This window comes from Podarcis erhardii (genome assembly GCF_964252035.2).
Source record: "Podarcis erhardii genome assembly, chromosome: 4".
Taxonomy (NCBI): Eukaryota; Metazoa; Chordata; class Lepidosauria; order Squamata; family Lacertidae; genus Podarcis; species Podarcis erhardii.
In genome coordinates this window covers 8,142,225-8,160,959 of record NC_138508.1, presented here as the reverse complement: position 1 = coordinate 8,160,959, position 18,735 = coordinate 8,142,225, and the positions used below count along the sequence as shown (strand labels likewise).

At 42.6% G+C, this 18,735-nt stretch overlaps 1 protein-coding gene across 5 annotated transcripts in view; it reads right to left on the bottom strand.

Moving 5' to 3' along the window:
• The window catches only part of FAM168A (family with sequence similarity 168 member A), a 175,761-nt gene that overhangs the window by 101,162 nt on the left and 55,864 nt on the right, over window positions 1–18,735 (bottom strand). For all 5 annotated transcript variants that reach the window (XM_081860773.1, XM_081860775.1, XM_081860776.1 and 2 more), the window contains exon 3: window positions 5,732–5,820. In XM_081860773.1, coding sequence (XP_081716899.1) covers window positions 5,732–5,801 — 70 coding nt within the window. In that variant the 5' untranslated portion in view covers window positions 5,802–5,820. The remainder of the gene's footprint in view (window positions 1–5,731; window positions 5,821–18,735) is intronic.

The window sequence follows — 18,735 nt, the reverse complement described above, 5'->3', positions numbered from 1 at the left end:
ACTAGAATTATTTTTCTAGCCCTGTCAATATACTTTTCCTGTTGAATCAAGGAGACACTTCATCAACAGGGAAAAAATTATGAGTGCATTTATTGGTGAACGCTTTATCCAGCTAAGTTACCTCTGCTGATTCTTCAAAACATCACTATTTAATTACTATCGCCACTCAATGGCAAAGAGAAATAGATCAAATTGCGGCTCTTACTAGAAGAGCTAAATTATATTATGGGATGCCCTGGGGAGCACCTCTGAGTTCATTACGATGAGGTTAGTCCTTTGGCCCGCCACAAATCCATGGCAATAGAATTAGGTAACAGAATGGCTGATACTCCACAGAATATTTGCAGAATGGGAAGAGGAAGGCAGTAAACTGGAGCTTTGAGCTCATCCAAATTAGGATCCAGCAAGAAAGCAAAGAGCTCTCTGCACATACCTAAACTTTTAAATGGTGTTTGTTTCAAATACCTGAATCAGCAAACATGGCATATTCACATAAACTCTCATAAGTGTGTACGTGTGTGTGTGTGTGTGTGTGTGTGTTTGCTTGCTTGCTTGCTTGCATGCATGCATCAGGTTTTATTTTCTGTAACTGCCCACAATGCTTTATCAAAGCATATCCCCCAATTTTTCACTGAAGCACTCCCTATTAATAACAATAAAAAGATAGAAGCAATATATAGAAAAATACAAAATGGAACCAAATGCTAACAAACCTAAAAACATTTTGCTATGGCCTCTAAATTAATCCACCTTTATACAGTGGTACCTCGGGTTAAGTACAGAATTTGTTCCGGAGGCCCGTTCTTAACCTGAAGCACCACCTCCTGATGCCGCCGCGCCACCGGAGCACGATTTCTGTTTTCATCCTGAAGCAAAGTTCTTAACCCGAGGTACTATTTCTGGGTTAGTGGAGTCTGTAACCTGAAGCGTATGTAACCCAAGTTACCACTGTATTCCATAATCTTGGAAAGATTGAGCAAGGAACCCATAGTGTTAGCCAAAGGTACATAGTTGTGACATTTGACTGCATCATAAGACCCCAAGGGTACATTCACAGCCCAACAAGACAATGACAAGAATCCACCAACAGAATATGAATCAATATGGCAAACCTGATTCAAAAACACACACACATACACCACTCACACATGAAAACAAAGGTCACCACAGCCAATCACAAACAAGCAACCACACCCTAAGCCAACCCCAATTTCTCTCACCACCAAAGGAACACAAGCGAATAGCAAAGACAACCTGCACAAACGACACTGACATTGTGTGCAAAGTGACACTGACCACCGGTCCTGTTAGCTAGGGATGGTGGGAATTGTAGTCCCAAACATCTGGAGGGCCGGAGTTTGCCTATGGCTGATCTAGATGATACCAGCTTCTCCATCCCTGCTTTACGGGGGGGGGGGGGGCTTATCTATTTTTGTTGTTGTTTAGTCGTTTAGTCGCGTCTGACTCTTCGTGACCCCCTAGACCAGAGCACGCCAGGCACTCCTGTCTTCCACTGCCTCCTGCAGTTTGGTCAAACTCATGTTGGTAGCTTCGAGAACACTATCCAACTATCTCGTCCTCTGTCGTCCCCTTCTCCTTGTGCCCTCCATCTTTCCCAGCATCAGGGTCTTTTCCAGGGAGTCTTCTCTTCTCATGAGGTGGCCAAAGTATTGGAGCCTCAGCTTCACGATCTGTCCTTCCAGTGAGCACTCAGGGCTGATTTCCTTCAGAATAGATAGGTTTGTTCTTCTTGCAGTCCATGGGACTCTCAAGAGTCTCCTCCAGCACCAGAATTCAAAGGCATCCATTCTTCGGCGATCAGCCGTCTTTATGGTCTAGCTCTCACTTCCATACATCACTACTGGGAAAACCATAGCTTTTACGATACGGACTTTTGTTGGCAAGGTGATGTATCTACTTTTTAAGATGCTGTCTAGCATGTTAAGATGTTATCTATTTTAAATCAATTCAAATTAGATAGAGCACTAGGGTTTTCAGCAGGTCTATGTCACTGGAACAGTGTTGGTCCTAAAAGTGAGTAAATGCCTTTTATTTGGACCAACAGCTACTCAAACTGCAGCCTTCCCTTTCAAAAGATGAGGTAGCTCAAATGAAACACTTTGATGTAATCAATTCATATAGCTCATTTGATTCATCGGATGTTAAGATAGACAGAGCAGTCACCTGTCATTGACATGCAGCCAGAATAAAGCCAAGGCGCTTGACATTTCTGCTAAGCCGCAGTCATGCAAAAGGAAGGTAACCACCCATTCCGATACATAAGGCTCACTCAAAATTTCAGCATCGCTCCAGCCATTTTGCTGCACACTATCTCACAATATAGATTCAGCAGGAATAATAATGCTGAATTTGAAGGAGAAAGCACATCGAAATAAGGAGATTTTTAAAAGGCTATTCAATATACATATATTCAATATACATATATTCAATATATTCCATGCCTGGCGTGCTCTAGTCCATGGGGTCACGAAGAGTCGGACACAACTAAACGACTAAACAACAACAAACAACAATTCAATATACAACTTCAGCCAGAAGAAGATGATTCATGGAAAACTCTGAACAAAATGTATATTGCATCACTTGAGAGAAAACAAGTATTTACAAATGCCAGGAGACTGAGTGCTATCTTTGGCAACTACAGATGTGTCTTGTGGCACCTTTGTTAGTCTAAATGCAACAGGATTATTTGTTATTTTAGCAAATAAAGCCCTTTGCTCCTTCAGCAGCCAAGGCCACAGAGAAAAGTTCCTATTTTCCTATTTTCCCCTATGAGTTTTAAATGCATCTCTTTCATACAGCTGCCTACAGAATACATTAGATTATCACGGCCCCATAAGCTTGTCTTCTACGTTTAGGAGGTTAACATATTTTGATGCTATTAAACAACATTTATCTTCATGCATATTACAAAGACACACAAAGAACCAAGCTCAGACATGACATGAATGCTTATTCTCAGCCTCTCCTGAACTCTTATTCCCTTATAGCCATTTCCTGATTTTCTGCTGGAACACTCTGTCTGTTCCAATATATCGTTCTGTTTCCAGATCCTGTGCAGGTTTGCCTCTTATGCAATTCATATGGATCACCAGCCATTACATCATTCCTCCTCAGGTCTCTCTCTCCCCAGGTATCTGCACCTCTTAAGCTGCCCCATTCCGTCACCTTTCTATGCACTAGATGCTCAGCTCATATTTTAGGTCCCTGCATGCCAACTGGCATTGGTCAAAATGCCCATCTTCCTAATTTCCTACTGAGAAGGTTTTTCAGAGACGGTCTCTCGCTACTGGCTGCGGCAACAGGAACGAAGACACTTCCAAACAAAACAACTAGGCTCTGTAGGACACATGGCAGCTTCTTTCAAGATCTACAACATGGTAGTTGTAGACTTACAATAGCCTGTTATATTGTGGCAACTGGTGCATCCCAGAACAGGATCCCAGAACAATTGAGCATCACTCCTGTCTGAAAAGTGACAAAAAGATCTAGGACAAATAGATACTGGCCCCATTTTCCATTACAGTGGTACCTTGGGTTCTCGAACTTAATCTGTTCTGGGAGTCCGTTCGACTCCCGAAACCGTTCAAAAACCAAGGTGCAGCTTCTGATTGGCTGCAGGAGCTTCCTGCACTAATCGGAAGCCGTGTCAGACATTTGGCTTCCGAAAAACGTTCACAAACCGGAACACTTACTTCCAGGTTTGCGGCGTTCAGGAGCTGATTTATTCGACAACTCAGCCATTTGGGAACCAAGGTACCACTGTACCTATTTATGGTATGTGTATGCCATTCCATAACATCAAGTTCTCTGGGTGGCTTACCCTAAATAAGTAGATGATGATAAGTAGATGACAACAACAACAACAACAACAACAACAAATAAAAAGCTACATAGAAGATGGAACAAGCTTGTTTTTTCCTGCTCTGGAGGGTAGAACCAGTACCAATGGATTCAAGTTACAAAACAGGAGATTCTGAGTAAAAACCAGGAATAATTTTCCGACAGTAAGGGCTGTATGACAGCCAAGAGGCTGAGCAGTAAGCTCCCAGCACCACCTTCAGGAAACAGCCATCCAAGTAGGAAGAGAATCGCTGCCAAAAACCACCTCCCACACCTAAGCTGGACAGCCTATCCAGAAGGATACCGTAGCCAAATGTATCAAAAGGTCTAACACGGGGGTCAGCAGAGGTTTACCTTGCCTGGGCCAGTTCACTCCAGTGGAGATTCCTCCGTGGGCCGGATTGCGGGCGCACATAAGCACCCGTGCCCTCAATTTCCGGCGTCTGCACAGATGCGATTTCCGGCATCGCAGAAGCGAGTTCCCGCGCCACTTTAGCGTAGCGGACGGGGACTCGTCGAGCGGGCGGCTCGGTTCGGTTTGGGAGCGGCTCGTGGGGTGGTTAAACGACCCCCGTAGACTGCTTGAGGCCCATCGGCCTGAGGTTGCTGACCCCCGGTCTAACAGAATCGTCAGGGTCGCATATCCCTTATCTTTCTCTCAGCAAACGTCACCCCACAGAACAACCCAGACAGTTTTCCTCCCCCAACCAGGCCTGAATTGGAACCAAAAGGGATTTGGAAAAACAGTTTCTTCCAAGAGTGACTAGTGTTGCCCTGCTACTAAGTCTACTGTTGCTGACAGGGCACAGTAGAAAAAGAACAAGAAAAAGGAAAAGGAAAAGGAAAAGGAAAAGGAAAAGGAAAAGGAAAAGGAAAAGGAAAAGGAAAAGGAAAAGAAGAAGAAGAAGAAGAAGAAGAAGAAGAAGAAGAAGAAGAAGAAGAAGAAAAAGTCATATATTCCAAATCTAGCTGCTGATTCATCAATACAGTTGCAGAACATAAACTTCCAATAATTATAGGGAAATTTTATCTGTGTTTTTCACTAAGGAACCCTAATGAGGAAATCTTTATAAAGTTGAGAGGCACGGGCATGCAACTAAAACAAGAAACCATCAACAATAAATAACTGGATTGGGGCCTCTCTTTTTTTCATTTTGTATTTTCAGCAGATGTAATTGCTAACATAAGGATGAGTTTTCTTGTGCAATATTCACAGGTTACATCAGTGGTAATTCATGGCAAAGTTCATCACTGTAACCTACAGAGAGTTATTTATGCAGAAGGAAGCAGCCATCAGCAGAGAGAGAAACCACTGACTTTTTTTAGGCGTGCAGACTGAAGATAAGTGATGAGATCCCATAGGGTAGACATACCAAAGGTTAAGCACAAATTGAAGTATCACATTAGAACATGCCTGAGGAGAGAAATCTTATCAAACAAAAGCTGGTGCACTGAAGGAAACTCCAGGGGTAACAACAAGATCCCAGAAGAACAACAAAACTTGGTTATAGCAACGCACTTCTTGGAAGGGTTCAACTTATCTGAATTAACCAGCTGCCTGGTACACACACTGCTGCATGGAAAACCTGCATCTGAACTATACCACTTCAAGCTCCCAATAGGAGCTGCTCTCAGGAACAAATGTACAAAGCAAAACACACACACAGAGAGAACATCACAAGGCTAAAACCCAGCTAAGACCTGCCATCCCGGATCTAGCTTTCTACATGCAGAGAGTGGAGGTGGGGGTATTAAAGAGCATTGTTTGATTAGCCCCACCTTCCATCTGAAATGGTACATCCCATAAAAAGGCACATGACCTGCATGGGAACTAGGCCTCTGAGCATGGTAATAGAAGCAACCTTACCTGTATAGGCCATGTTCTTAGGGTTTCCATAAGGAGCCCCAGGTTGAACGGGGCTGTAAACTGGATTCATTGTGGAAGACGTGAAAACTCTGAAAGAGAAAGGGGGAAAACTGAATACTGAAAAATATTTCCCACCCTCACATTAGGATGGCAAAGACTATGTTTACGATTCATGACATAGAGCTGCAAAGGTAAGTATTTACGAAAAGACAACAGCTTACTCAGTTATTCAAGTTTTGGAGCCTTCACTTAATTCTCTTAAATTATTCTCACGGATGACTTACCTGTCCTCCTAATTACAGCGAAAGAATTGCAAGAAACGCGTTTTTCAGTACTGCGATGAAATGGTACTTGGGAGAAATCAGAAAGAACAATTCCCCTCTTCCACCAGGGGGAGTCCAAGCCAAAGGACAGATCAGGGAGTTGAGGCCAAAAAACCCCACAATGTTTGGGCCACAGGTGCATGTAGTACACTGAGTATAAGATTCATTTCTCGGGAAATAAATCATACCCATATCATAAAGCAACATTCATTACACTATTATTGTTGTGTAGCAGCTGGAGCGCTGGGCTTGAGGTTCTGGACAGCTGTGATACGCAACTACTGCAGTGTGCTATATGTGGGACTGCCTCTGAAGATTGTTCGGAAACTTCAGCTGGTGCAGAATTTGGCGGCCAACTTTTTCACTGGGACAATAATAATAATATAATAATAATAATTTATTATTTATACCCCGCCCATCTGGCTGAGTTTCCCCAGCCACTCTGGGCGGCTCCCAATCAGTATTAAAAACAAGACAAGACAATTTGAGCATATTACACTGATACTGACCTGACTGAACTGGCTACCAATTAGTTTCTGGCCCCAGTTCAAAGTGCTCGTTTTGACCTAATGAAACCTAATGAAGCCTAACGAAGCTCAGAACCGCAATACCTCCAGGACTGCCTCCCCCAATATAAATTGTTGTTGTTGTTGTTGTTGTTGTTGTTGTTGTTGTTTATACCCCACCCACCTGGCTGGGTTTCCTCAACCACTTTGGGCGGCTTCCAACAGAATATTAAAATACAATAGTCTATTCAACATTAAAAGCTTCCCTAAACAGGGCTGCCTTCAGATGTCTTCTAAAAGCCTGGTAGTTGTTTTTCTCTTTGACGTCTGGTGGGAGGGCGTTCCACAGGGCAGATGCCACCACCGAGAAGGCCCTCTGCCTGGTTCCCTGTAACTTGGCTTCTTGCAGCGAGGGAACCACCAGAAGGCCCTCAGAGCTGGACCTCAGTGTCCAGGCAGAACGATGGGGACCCGGGCAGACCTGTCATCATCACCTGAGACCCTTCTTTGTTTGCCCCCTGCACTAGAGGTCTGGAGGGCGGCAACACTAGAACAGGTGGCTCCCCATTTGTGGAACATTCTCCCCAGGGAGACTCACCTGGTGCCTTCACTTACACCAGTTATTACTCTAAAATATCCATGGGAAAATAGAGACCGGTGGAAATTCTGTCACGCATCATGGTTTCAGCGCTCCACAATCCCACTGGCAAGCCATTGTTAGGAAAGAATCTGGGAAGTGATAAACATGGCTGCAACATAGATGCAACACACCGCGGAAGGGAGTTGAGCTCTCAAGCAAACAGAATGATCCCCAAATTGGCTAACTATGGTGAAAAGAAACAAAATAAAAAAAATCCTTCCAGAAGCACCTTAGAGACCAATTACGTTTGTTATTGGTATGAGCTTTTGTGTGCATGCACACTTATTTAGATACCACTTCTTCAGATATTTATATTATATTATATATTTTTATTTTGTTTTTACGGCAGACCAACATGGCTACCTACCTGTAACTAGAACTATGGTTAAAAAGTCAGAACAGTATCTATGCCACCCTGAGCTTGGGGAGGGGCGGAGAATGTACAAGTGGAACAAATAATCAAATCACATAAAGATGCAGATTTCCAGATATATTTAAACCAACTATCCAGGGAGCATCCTGAGTGGAGCTTTGGGCTCTGCTCTATAGTTCAAGCTTTGGCAGCACTGAGGAAGTGCCGAGGTTTGATGGCCTACTTGTGTTAAATGTCTGGCTGGATGCAGCTCAGCTCTTCATAACAAAAAGCTAGCTTCAAATTTATCTCTCTGTTGCCAGACCAACATATGAACTAAAATATTCTTTCTGGCGTGCACACCAACAGTATGTTCCGTACTATCTGAAATGTCGCAGCTCCAGGCAGAGAGCTGCCTTTTAAAAAAATTAATAACCCTTTTGCCCATCATCTTACTAATAAAGATGATTAAAGGGAGCCAGGATCTTTCTTTTCTCTGGCTTTTATTTAGAGAAAAGCAAGGAACCTGGGAATTTGTGTCTAGGACTGACAGTTAAGCAACTACTCAGTTAATTATCTTAATGAAGCACATTCTTAGCTCTGATTAGTGGAGGGAAAAATCAGTCATTAAGCTTTATTAGGCAAACCATTTGTCTCCACGGCTACCTAGACAATTTTAAACATCATACCCATCACATTTACACCACTTCTGGATTGCATTTAAAAGGAAAAGGGGAAAAAAGGATGCTTACTTTATAAAATAATCATTCATACATGCAACAATGTGGACATTTATGAGCGATGAGCAATTTGTTAGATCATTAGTTCTTTTCCTTTTTATCTCCAGATAGTAAACAAGTCAAATGTTAAGCCTAGCAACAATTGGCTTGACAATTAGTGCTTAATTAATTAGCTTTCCTGCCACTTCTAAGTTAGCATTGTATTAGCGGCTCTTTAAAGAGGGAGAATGGGAGGCGGGTGGCGCTGTGGGTAAAACCTCAGCACCTAGGATTTGCCGATCGCATGGTTGGCGGTTCGAATCCCCGCAGCGGGGTGAGCTCCCGGCGTTCGGTCCCAGCTCCTGCCCACCTAGCAGTTCGAAAGCACCCTCAAGTGCAAGTAGATAAATAGGTACCGCTTTATAGCAGGAAGGTAAACGGCTTTTCCGTGTGCTGCGCTGGTGCTGGCTCGCCAGAGCAGCTTCGTCATGCTGGCCACGTGACCTGGAAGTGTCTCCGGACAGCGCTGGCCCCCGGCCTCTAGAGTGAGATGAGCGCACAACCCTAGAGTTGGACACGACTGGCCCGTACGGGCAGGGGTACCTTTACTTTTACCTTTAAAGAGCGAGAAGATGGAGGCTATAAAAAAGCAAAGAACTTGGGGGTGGAGAGGATGGCCGGGAAAGAGACTCCAACAGTCCAAATTAATGAATATTTGCAAAAGCCTCCCCTTGCAAATGGAAGAATGTGTGTTCCCTGTCTGTGAGTCTCATCCGGCACACAACGTTGCAGCTGAAGATTTACATGTCACACATGCCAAGTTTATGGTCCTCTCAGCCTTTGCAGCTTGGCACTCCTGCCCGTCTGCAGTATTTTTTTGCTACTGTATTTATAGAGCCATTAAGTTTACACCGTATTATATATATGCACTGTGGCCGTTACTTTTGCCGCAGGGACCATAAGTCTCAATTTCCTGACTGGTGTGAATTTAAAATTCTCCACCAGAGTGCTTCACAGATAGAATCTTTTAATGCTGGAGATAAGAGTCTTTTGATTTAAAAAGGAATAACTTCAAAGGGAAATATCATGGATACTTCTATGCTACAAACGCAATGCTAAAGTAATTTAACAGACACACACCCTCCTCCCAAAATTGACAGTTAAGAAACTCCTATCCACCCGCAATTACAATTCCTCCAAATTTCTTGAGATGAGATTCCAGGAAAGCTAAAACTTGCATAAAGTACAAAGTGCCATTGTCATAGGTCTGCATGGTGGACCTCCAATCCTCAGCTCATGGGCTCATGAAATCTACCATAATACATAGATTTGGCAAGGTTAATGGCAGTCTTAAGAGGACAATCAGATAAACAATTAATAAAATAATGGGATTGTGTTAAAGAGTATATGAAAAAACATTGTTCTGGAATTAACATATCAGTATGTAATAAATGAAGTTTGCAAGGTCAAGGGAATGAAGAAATGGTTATAAAAGGTCTAAAGCTAGAAATAACATAATATATATATAACACAACAATTAAGATAAAATGAAAAGTTGAAGTCTCAAAAGGATGGGAGGGAGTCAAAGTATATGTATGTTTGTTTACGTTTTTGTGGTTGTTCTTTTTTTTCTTTCTTTGATTTTTTGACTAATGTATTATTTTGTTTATATTTTATGTTGAAATTTTGCATTGAAAATAAAGTAGAAAAAGAAAAAGAAACCTACCATGATAGAGACAGTGAACCAAGTCTGAGAATTATGAACACCCAGCAATTCCAGCAAGCGGCTACGAGGTTGGAGAGGGGTTCAGCACACCATCAGGGTACAATGACAGGCAACACAGCAGGGATGTCCTCTTGCTGCAAGCCTCACCAGATAATATTTACAAGTACTATGTAATCAGACCACTTATTTGCTGTGCTGGCCAGGATGCGTGAAGACCTGGAGATGTACCTCGACTACTGTAATTCAAACTCATTTCCATTTGGTTCCAGAACTGATCTATTGGCAGCCATTGCAACCTGAGAGGCAGGACTGCCAGACTGCAGAACAGTGGCTTTCCACTGTTCCCATCCAAAGTAGTCATTATAAGAACTGGCGCTTGAGTTCACTTCTTCTACTCCTCCCTTCACCCCGCCTCCCTGTTTTTGAGCTCTCAATCTCCCAACTCCAAATATGCCATCTTCTAAGCCCACCCCAAAATGGCAACACCCACTTTTACATTTTGGCTATGCCCACTTTGACCACGCAGCCCCCAGAAGGGTAGATCTTGGGGTCAATGTAGTCCTTAGCCCCAAAAAGGTTAGCCACCCCTATTTTAACCACCTACTGCAAATCACTAAGTGGTCTACAGCAGGGTGATCTTCAAACTTGGGTCTCCAGACGTTGATGGACTACAACTCTCATCATCCGTAACCAGCTCGTGAATGATGGGAGTTGTAGTCCAAGGTTGAAGAGCACTGCACTAGGAGATCCAAATCTATTCCTTGCTCATTCCATACAGGTCTTTAGATGCTAAGTTCATTTGCTGCACTGGTTTCACTAGACCATGCGACCACGTCACCCATTGAAAAGCGGGATTTACAAAATCATTTTTGTTTTATAAGTGTGGACAAGCAGTTGCACTGAAAACATTTTGTTTCTCAGTTCAGTAACTGATTATTATGTTGCTTATGCAAAAATCTAGGTTTCCACCAAATGGGGTCTGCTTGAAATAGTTTCTGCAATACTTCTACCTAGTCAAATACATATTTCAACTTCACATTGGCACTGGAGAGGCAGGGAGAAGAAACAAGTCAGAAAGACAAGTACAGTGGTGCCCCGCAAGACGAATGCCTCGCAAGACGAAAAACCCGCTAGACGAAAGGGTTTTCCGTTTTGGAGGTGCTTCGCAAGACGAATTTCCCTATGGGCTTGCTTTGCAAGACGAAAACGTCTTGCGAGTCTTGCGAGTTTTTTCGCTCCCCCCCCCCTTTTTCTAAACCGCTAAGCCACTAATAGCCTCTTAGCCGCTAAGCCGCTAAGCCTTTAATAGCCGCTAAGCCGCTAAGAGCACTAATCCGCTAAGCCACTAATAGGGTTGCCGCTAGACGAAGAGACTCGCGGAACGGATTATTTTCGTCTTGCGAGGCACCACTGTAAAATCTAGGAGAGGGGCTGTGCCAGTCCAATGGAACAAACACAGAAAATAAACTCGGGACACCTTAAAGCCTGAACACATTTTATTGTGGCAAGAGCCCACCAAAGCAGATGCAGGCTTGAAACTTATTTTATTACTTAAAAATTATTGGGAAATGATATACAATGAACTGAAAAAAATGTTTAAAATGACATTTGTAAAAAAAAAACCAGAAGCATTTTTGTTAGGGATTGTAGGACAAGACCTGCCAAGAAAAACAAAGAATTTATTTATGTATGCTACAACAGCAGCAAGAGTCTTGACAGCACAAGGATGGAAGAATGAGGAAATCCCAACGAAAGAACAGTGGCAAGAAAAATTGATGAGTTATGCAGAGATGACTAAACTGACATACAAATTGCGGGAGAAGGACAACTGTGGCTTTAAGGAAGAATGGGAGCTTTTTACAAATTATCTAAAAAGACAACAAAATAAACTGGACTCCTTGGCAGGTTTTGAATAAACATACACATATTTATTGGTTGATAACATGTTAGATAGATAATGCAAGGATGTGTAAAATTTTGTAACATGCAGAGAATAATATGTGCTGAGAAATCAGAGAGAGGAGCTGAGGGAGGGTTTGAAGGGGGATGGGGGAAAAGGGGAAAAATAATGAATATGATATGTTTTGATAATTTGTTATGTTGAAATTGCTAATAATAATAAAAAAAGAAACTTATTTTATTACAGCAGCTTTGCACCGCAGACACGATGGGAATGGATAGACAACACACAACTAAAAACAGAGCGAGGTGGAATATAATAGAAAAGACATACAGTAGAAGTGGTCCAGTGCTATTTTTGCTTAGAAACTGCCAAATACCCAGAGGAGCAAGAATTCCAGCAGGACAATCCTAAGAGGCCCCTACTGTTGAGCAACCTCCAGCAACCTGTCCACCACAACTTGGTGACTCTCCTATCGCATCTCTGCTGTGAAAGCAGTCGCCGGCAAAGGAAATTACTTCAGACGAAGTGTAAATAGCAACACAACAGAGGTCGCGCCATCACTCAATGGCCCGTGTGTCAGTCAAAGGGGGTGAGAGGAGGTAGCGGGTTTGGATATGAAGGATATGCCTTGAGAAAGGGAAAAGGAAGCACTGTAAACACTCAACTTGAACTTTCCACGCTATTAAGTGGCTGCGGTGTCACACTCGGATGATCTCGCCTCGCTGAACAATAGTGCGCTTCAAAGGCTGTGCGTGATAAAATGGAAGCTTTGCTCAGCAATCACCAAGAGCTGCAGATGGGAAATCCGGGAGCATCCGTAAGGCAGTAAGAGAGGTTCAGTTGCCTCTCAGCTTTTAGACCATTTGGGAAAAGTTACGAGGCAATGCGGCATAGCTGATTCTCAGAGCCTCACACCAGGGCTGTGCAAAGAAGAAAATAAATGCCGAACCTTCTCTTTCACAATCCACCAGGACGATTTCCTATGCTTGCACAACTCTGGTTCATTTCAGTGGGGAGATTCCTGGCTAAACCATGCTCCATCGGTTAAATTAGTCTTCAGTTTTGCTGTGCACTAGACTGAAATTGAAATTGTAATACTTTATTGTCACTTGTACAACTTGTATACAGTGAGATTACACGAGCACCCTCCACTCAGCTCTCTTGGTCTTAATTCCCCTCGTTTACTGATGCATACCCATCAAACCCGAAAGTCAGTTGCACTGTTGTTATCTTTTCATTCAGCAGCCTAACAGCCCAGGATGGAAGCTGTTCTTTACCCTGTTGGTGTGACTAATCATGTTTCTATATCTTCTGCCCAAGGACAGGAAATCAAGAAAGTGCCGGCCAGGGTGTGAATCATCCCTGAGAATTTTCCTCACTGTCTGGAGGCAACATTCTTCCGTGATGTCATCCAGCAGATTCACAGGACGGCCCATAATATCTTGTGCAGTATTTACCACCCTCTGTAGGCACTTCCTATCCACTGATGTCAAACCAGCGTACCACACCATGATGCAGTATGAAGGGACACTTTCTATTGTGGACCGGTAGAAGGAGATCCCTAAAGAAGGCTGATCGCCAAAGAATGGATGCTTTTGAATTATGGTGCTGGAGGAGACTCTTGAGAGTCCCATGGGCTGCAAGAAGATCAAACCTCTCCATTCTGAAGGAAATCAGCCCTGGGTGCTCACTGGAAGGACAGATCCTGAAGCTGAGGCTCCAACACTTTGGCCACCTCATGAGAAGAGAAGACTCCCTGGAAAAGACCCTGATGCTGGGAAAGATGGAAGGCACAAGGAGAAGGGGATGACAGAGGACGAGATGGTGGGACAGTGTTCTCGAAGCTACCAGCATGAGGTTGACCAAAGTGCGGGAGGCAGTGGAAGACAGGAGGGCCTGGTGTGCTCTGGTCTGGGGGGTCACGAAGAGTCGGACACGACTAAACGACAAAACAACAACAGCAAAAGAAGGAGATCATCAAACACTGCTCCAAATCCACTATCTGAGGTTGGCCGCTTCACTGCCCTACAAAATCTGGAGAACTGTGAAATTCAGGATTTGGGGATCAGGCCTATTCACGTCAGAATTCCTCAAGCATCCCTGCATGTCCAAGCTATCAAACAGAGGCCCATCATACAAACAACCCCGAACATTGGAGCCCCGCCCCCCCAAAAAGTGCCAGGTTCCAAGCCCTAAGAGGCAACCCACAGTCTGATGATGTGGGGCGTAGCGAAGTATATAAGAACACAGCCAAGATAACAGACTTGGAGCTATCCAAGGTCCTGCAGCCTCTGGATGACCAGCAGCCATCTTCCGTTGGATCTCATACCACCTGGTCCTCCAGCTTAAATTGGACCACATTTTTTGTGTGGAATCACAGCTGTGGAGCCAAACACCCATCACTCCATGCTTTAGTTTTACAAAGCGTCTGAGTTGTAAAGAGGTAACAAAAAAACCCACAACAGCCTAAGTATAATTTTGTAAAATTCCAATTAGGGTAAGTTATGCGCAGATAAAGTAGTTTGAAGACCCTTTATTTCAGCAGGCATTTAAAACATTAAAACATCCCATTTTATTGCTTCCACTTTTACCCTTGCCGCTGTTGAGTTGTTGTTTTGTTTTTATGTGTTAGCCACATTTTATGTTCCTTGTTATTGCTTTCACAAATGGACTGCTAGTTGCATTTGTACTTTTTATTGATTTATATTATATAATTTCCTGATTATGCTGTATTCCATACCAGGTACTTTTCAGACTATATATAAATAAAGTATTATTAGTGCTATAATTTTGTTTGACAGGGCCCATTTCTAATAGAAATTAGAAGTACTGCATAGGAAGAATTATTAACTGCATTAGAGAGTTTTCCATCTCTAGATTTAATAATTAAAAGCAAATTTCATGGTGATTGGGTATTTATAATCACACACTAGTCCACGTTGGAGCCTATTTTGTCACACAGATACAGTGAATGGAAGTAGTGTCTATGGGATGGTCAGTTCAGCAATCCTGCAGCCTATTCCAAGGATTTAGGAGAAGTAACGTTACATTCCACAAACATAAAATATACAATGCCTGTCCTGAAGGTTTGGTCGCTAAATATGCATCAGAAGATGGGAAGACATTGTAGTAAAGCACAGAGAAACAAACCCCAAGCCCTCTCTACCCTTTCCCACAACATTCAAGCCTGAAAATAGTCTACTCTGTCCCTCTTCACACAAGAGGACTGTGAAGTAGCATATTAGATCTGGAAGATCTGGGTTCAAATCCTGATTCAGCCACAAAGCTCTCTAGGTTGGCTTTGGACAAGTCACCATGACTCAGGCCACCCACACATCATAGCATAGCCTGGTAAAGCACTCCCTTATTTCCATAGCAGGCCTTTCTAGAGAGTCTGGGAGCTGGCAGATTCATTTTGCAACTCTAAAACAGATTGTCTTTTCCAAGCATCTTTTTTAAAAAATGTTCTTCTCCCTAGATTATTAAATGTTTCCTTTTTTAAAAAAGATATTTATTAAAGTTTAAAGTTTAACAATTAGAAAAAGAAAAAAAGAAAAAAAGAAAAAAGAAAAAAGAAGAACAAACAGTAGTAATAAAAAAGATTACAATACTTCAAAAATAAAGAAAAATACAGCTAAACAATAACATTTAAAAACAACATCCAATATTTCCATATATTTATCTTTCATTTACTTATTTCCATGACTTCCTTGCGCCTCCCTTTTTGTATTCTTAATTCATAATTGTTTCAGCAAGTCCTTTCCCTCTTCCACAAATTTTGTTCTATAATTTATCTTAACGCAATTTAACCTTAAATATTACACTTTAACCCGTTCACAATCCATTTTAGCATAATTCTTTATAACCTTTCTGTTAAGACCATGTAAGTTCATTCCAGCATCTTTCTAACATTCATTAATTTTACAATGTTTCTGTAGATATTCTTTAAATTTCTTCCAATCTTCCTCCACCGACTCTTCTCCCTGGTCTCGGATTCTGCCAGTCATTTCCGCCATTTCCATATAGTCCATCAGTTTCATCTGCCATTCTTCCCTGGTGGGATTATTAAATGTTTCCTGCCCCATGAGCTGCCTGTGTGACATTCTCACCTTCCACTATGCAATCCCCATGGTTCCTCCTGCCTCCCTTCTTCCTCTTCCTCTTCCTCACCCACAACCCCACCTGCCGCTATGACCCAACATGAGACTAGAATGAGAACCCATCCTCTAAATAAGAGTTCTTGGTTCCATTTAAAATTTTGTACTTATGTACAGTGGTACCTCAGGATGTGAACGGGATCCATTCCGGAGTCCCGTTCGCATCCCAAACGGAACGCAAGATGGGACGGTGCGATGGCATGCCACGTTTCGCCACTTCCGCGCATGACGTCATTTTGAGTGTCTGCGCATGCGCAAGCGGCGAAACCCGGAAGTAACGCACTCCGTTATTTCCGGGTTGCCGCGGAGCGCAACTCGAACGCGCTCAACCCGAAGCGCATTCAGCTCGAGGTATGACTGTACAGTGGTACCTCGGGTTAAGTACTTAATTCGTTCCAGAGGTCCGTTCTTAACCTGAAACTGTTCTTAACCTGAAGCACCACTTTAGCTAATGGGGCCTCCTGCTGCTGCCGCGCCGCCAGAGCACGATTTCTGTTCTCATCCTGAAGCAAAGTTCTTAACCCGAGGTACTATTTCTGGGTTAGCGAAGTCTGTAACCTGAAGCGTATGTAACCTGAGGTACCACTGTATGTACTTTGGGCGAAAAACAGGGATGGTAATGTGTTTCTTCTTCAAGATCTGAAAGACTCATGAATAAGACTTGACACCTTTATCCACACAGGTTTCACTGCATTTTTACTACTTAGCACAAAGTTAATGCTCTCACAGTAAAACAGGGAGATGGTTTGCTTCAGTACTTAACGTAAGAGTTAAGTTTCAAATCATGTTATTCCTTCTCTTGTCAAATTCCACTGGAACAGTTCTGGATTGTCTATCAGCTTCTCACCCCAAACACCTCACTTCCAATGATGCTTTTCAGAACCCCTGGAATCATGTTGTATAGTCTTGTGAGACTGCAGGTCTTATATATAAGGGGCAGGGCGCAGATCTACACATAGAGAGATGCACATGACTTAAGGCCATAAGAGTGGATCAAATAATCTTAAAGGGTTCAGAAGCTTCCCCAGTCAATGAACACACACACACACACACACACACACATTATTATTTTTTTAAGGAAAGGTGAGATTGGAGGAATATTTTCTTGCCACAGGTGGTGAAACAAACAGCTATTTATAAGCCTTATAAAAACGCAAGGTCTGTTGGAACACTCCTAACAAGGCACTGTCTGAAATTTGAAGAGAGCTGATCGGCCTCGTTGTCAAACAATACAGTGAAAGCATCGTCCCCAAATCCTACCACCAACAAAAATCACCTAAATCTCATTAGTTCACAGATCTGACTATCATTTTCAGCAAAGTCCTCAATGCTACAAGTGACTACAAGTGATAAAAAATTCAACAGTGATTTTTTTAAAATCAAAGATTCTGATGCTATGCACAGATGGGGGTCAATTTCTTTTCTTTTCAATATAATGGCTTAATTTCATATTAATCCCCATTACCAGAAGCCAATTTTAGAAAAAATCAGTGATTCAGTTACTTTTAATAATTAGAATCAATAGGTGACTCCAAGTCTTTCACACATGCTGCCAAAGTAATAATTGTGTCTAGAAAGACTTAATTATCCTCTGCATAATTTCTCCATGTTATACCTCTGATCCATGATAGTTCATCTTTTATAGCTAGGCTTTTGTTTGGAGACAATCTAATGAGCATAAGATGTGGTAGGTTAACGATTTAAATATAGAAATATTATTTTTGCCTGTGGATGTGATCATATGGGCAAGACTCTGCACTGGCATGGGTCTCCATTCACATGGAACACGAACACACACACACACACACACACACACACACAACAGCTGCTGGTGCCAGAATACAGGAAGTATGCTAAAGATTGCTAGTATACTGCAGCAAAAAAATAATAATAAACCTGAGTTTAGGGCTTCCACACTAACATTGGTCACACAAGTAGATGACTTCTGGATGATTCTTCCCTCTCTCTTAGTCCTCAACTCTGAAACAACAGTGATGGTTGGGGCTGATGGGAGTTGGAGTCCAAACCATCTAGACCAGTGTTCCCCAAACTTGGGCCTCCAGCTGTTTTTGGACTACAACTCCCATCATCCCTGGCTAGCAAGACCAGTGGTCAGGGATGATGGGAATTGTAGTCCAAAAACAGCTGGAGGCCCAAGGTTGGGGAACACTGATCTAGACAACACCAAGTTGGCGAAGGTTGATCTAGTCTAACTCCAGTAACTTCAGTTCAGGAAATCCATAACAAGAGAGAACATCTTCTGTTTGGAGACCTCCAGTTAGGGAGATCCCAACAGTTCCCTAGCCAATTGGTTCCATTTTCAAACTGCTCTTTCTCATCAATAAGTTGCTCCTAACATTCAGGCCAAATCTACTCTCTGATATTTAAGCCTATTACATCTAGTCTTGACCTTCAAGCTGTAGAGGATAAACTTTTGTCCGTTTCTACATTATAGCCCTTCAGGGATTAGAAAAGTGTTATATGTTAGTCCTCTATTTTCTCTCCTCCAAGCTAAATATCCTAAATCTTTCAACCTTTCCTCATAGGGCTGGTTTTCCATATCATTGACCATCTTAGTTGCCCTCCTCTGAATCAATTCCAATTTGTCTATATCTTTGTTAAAGTGCAGCACCCAGAACTAGACATAGTACTCCATAGAAAATTGGACCGGTGAAGAA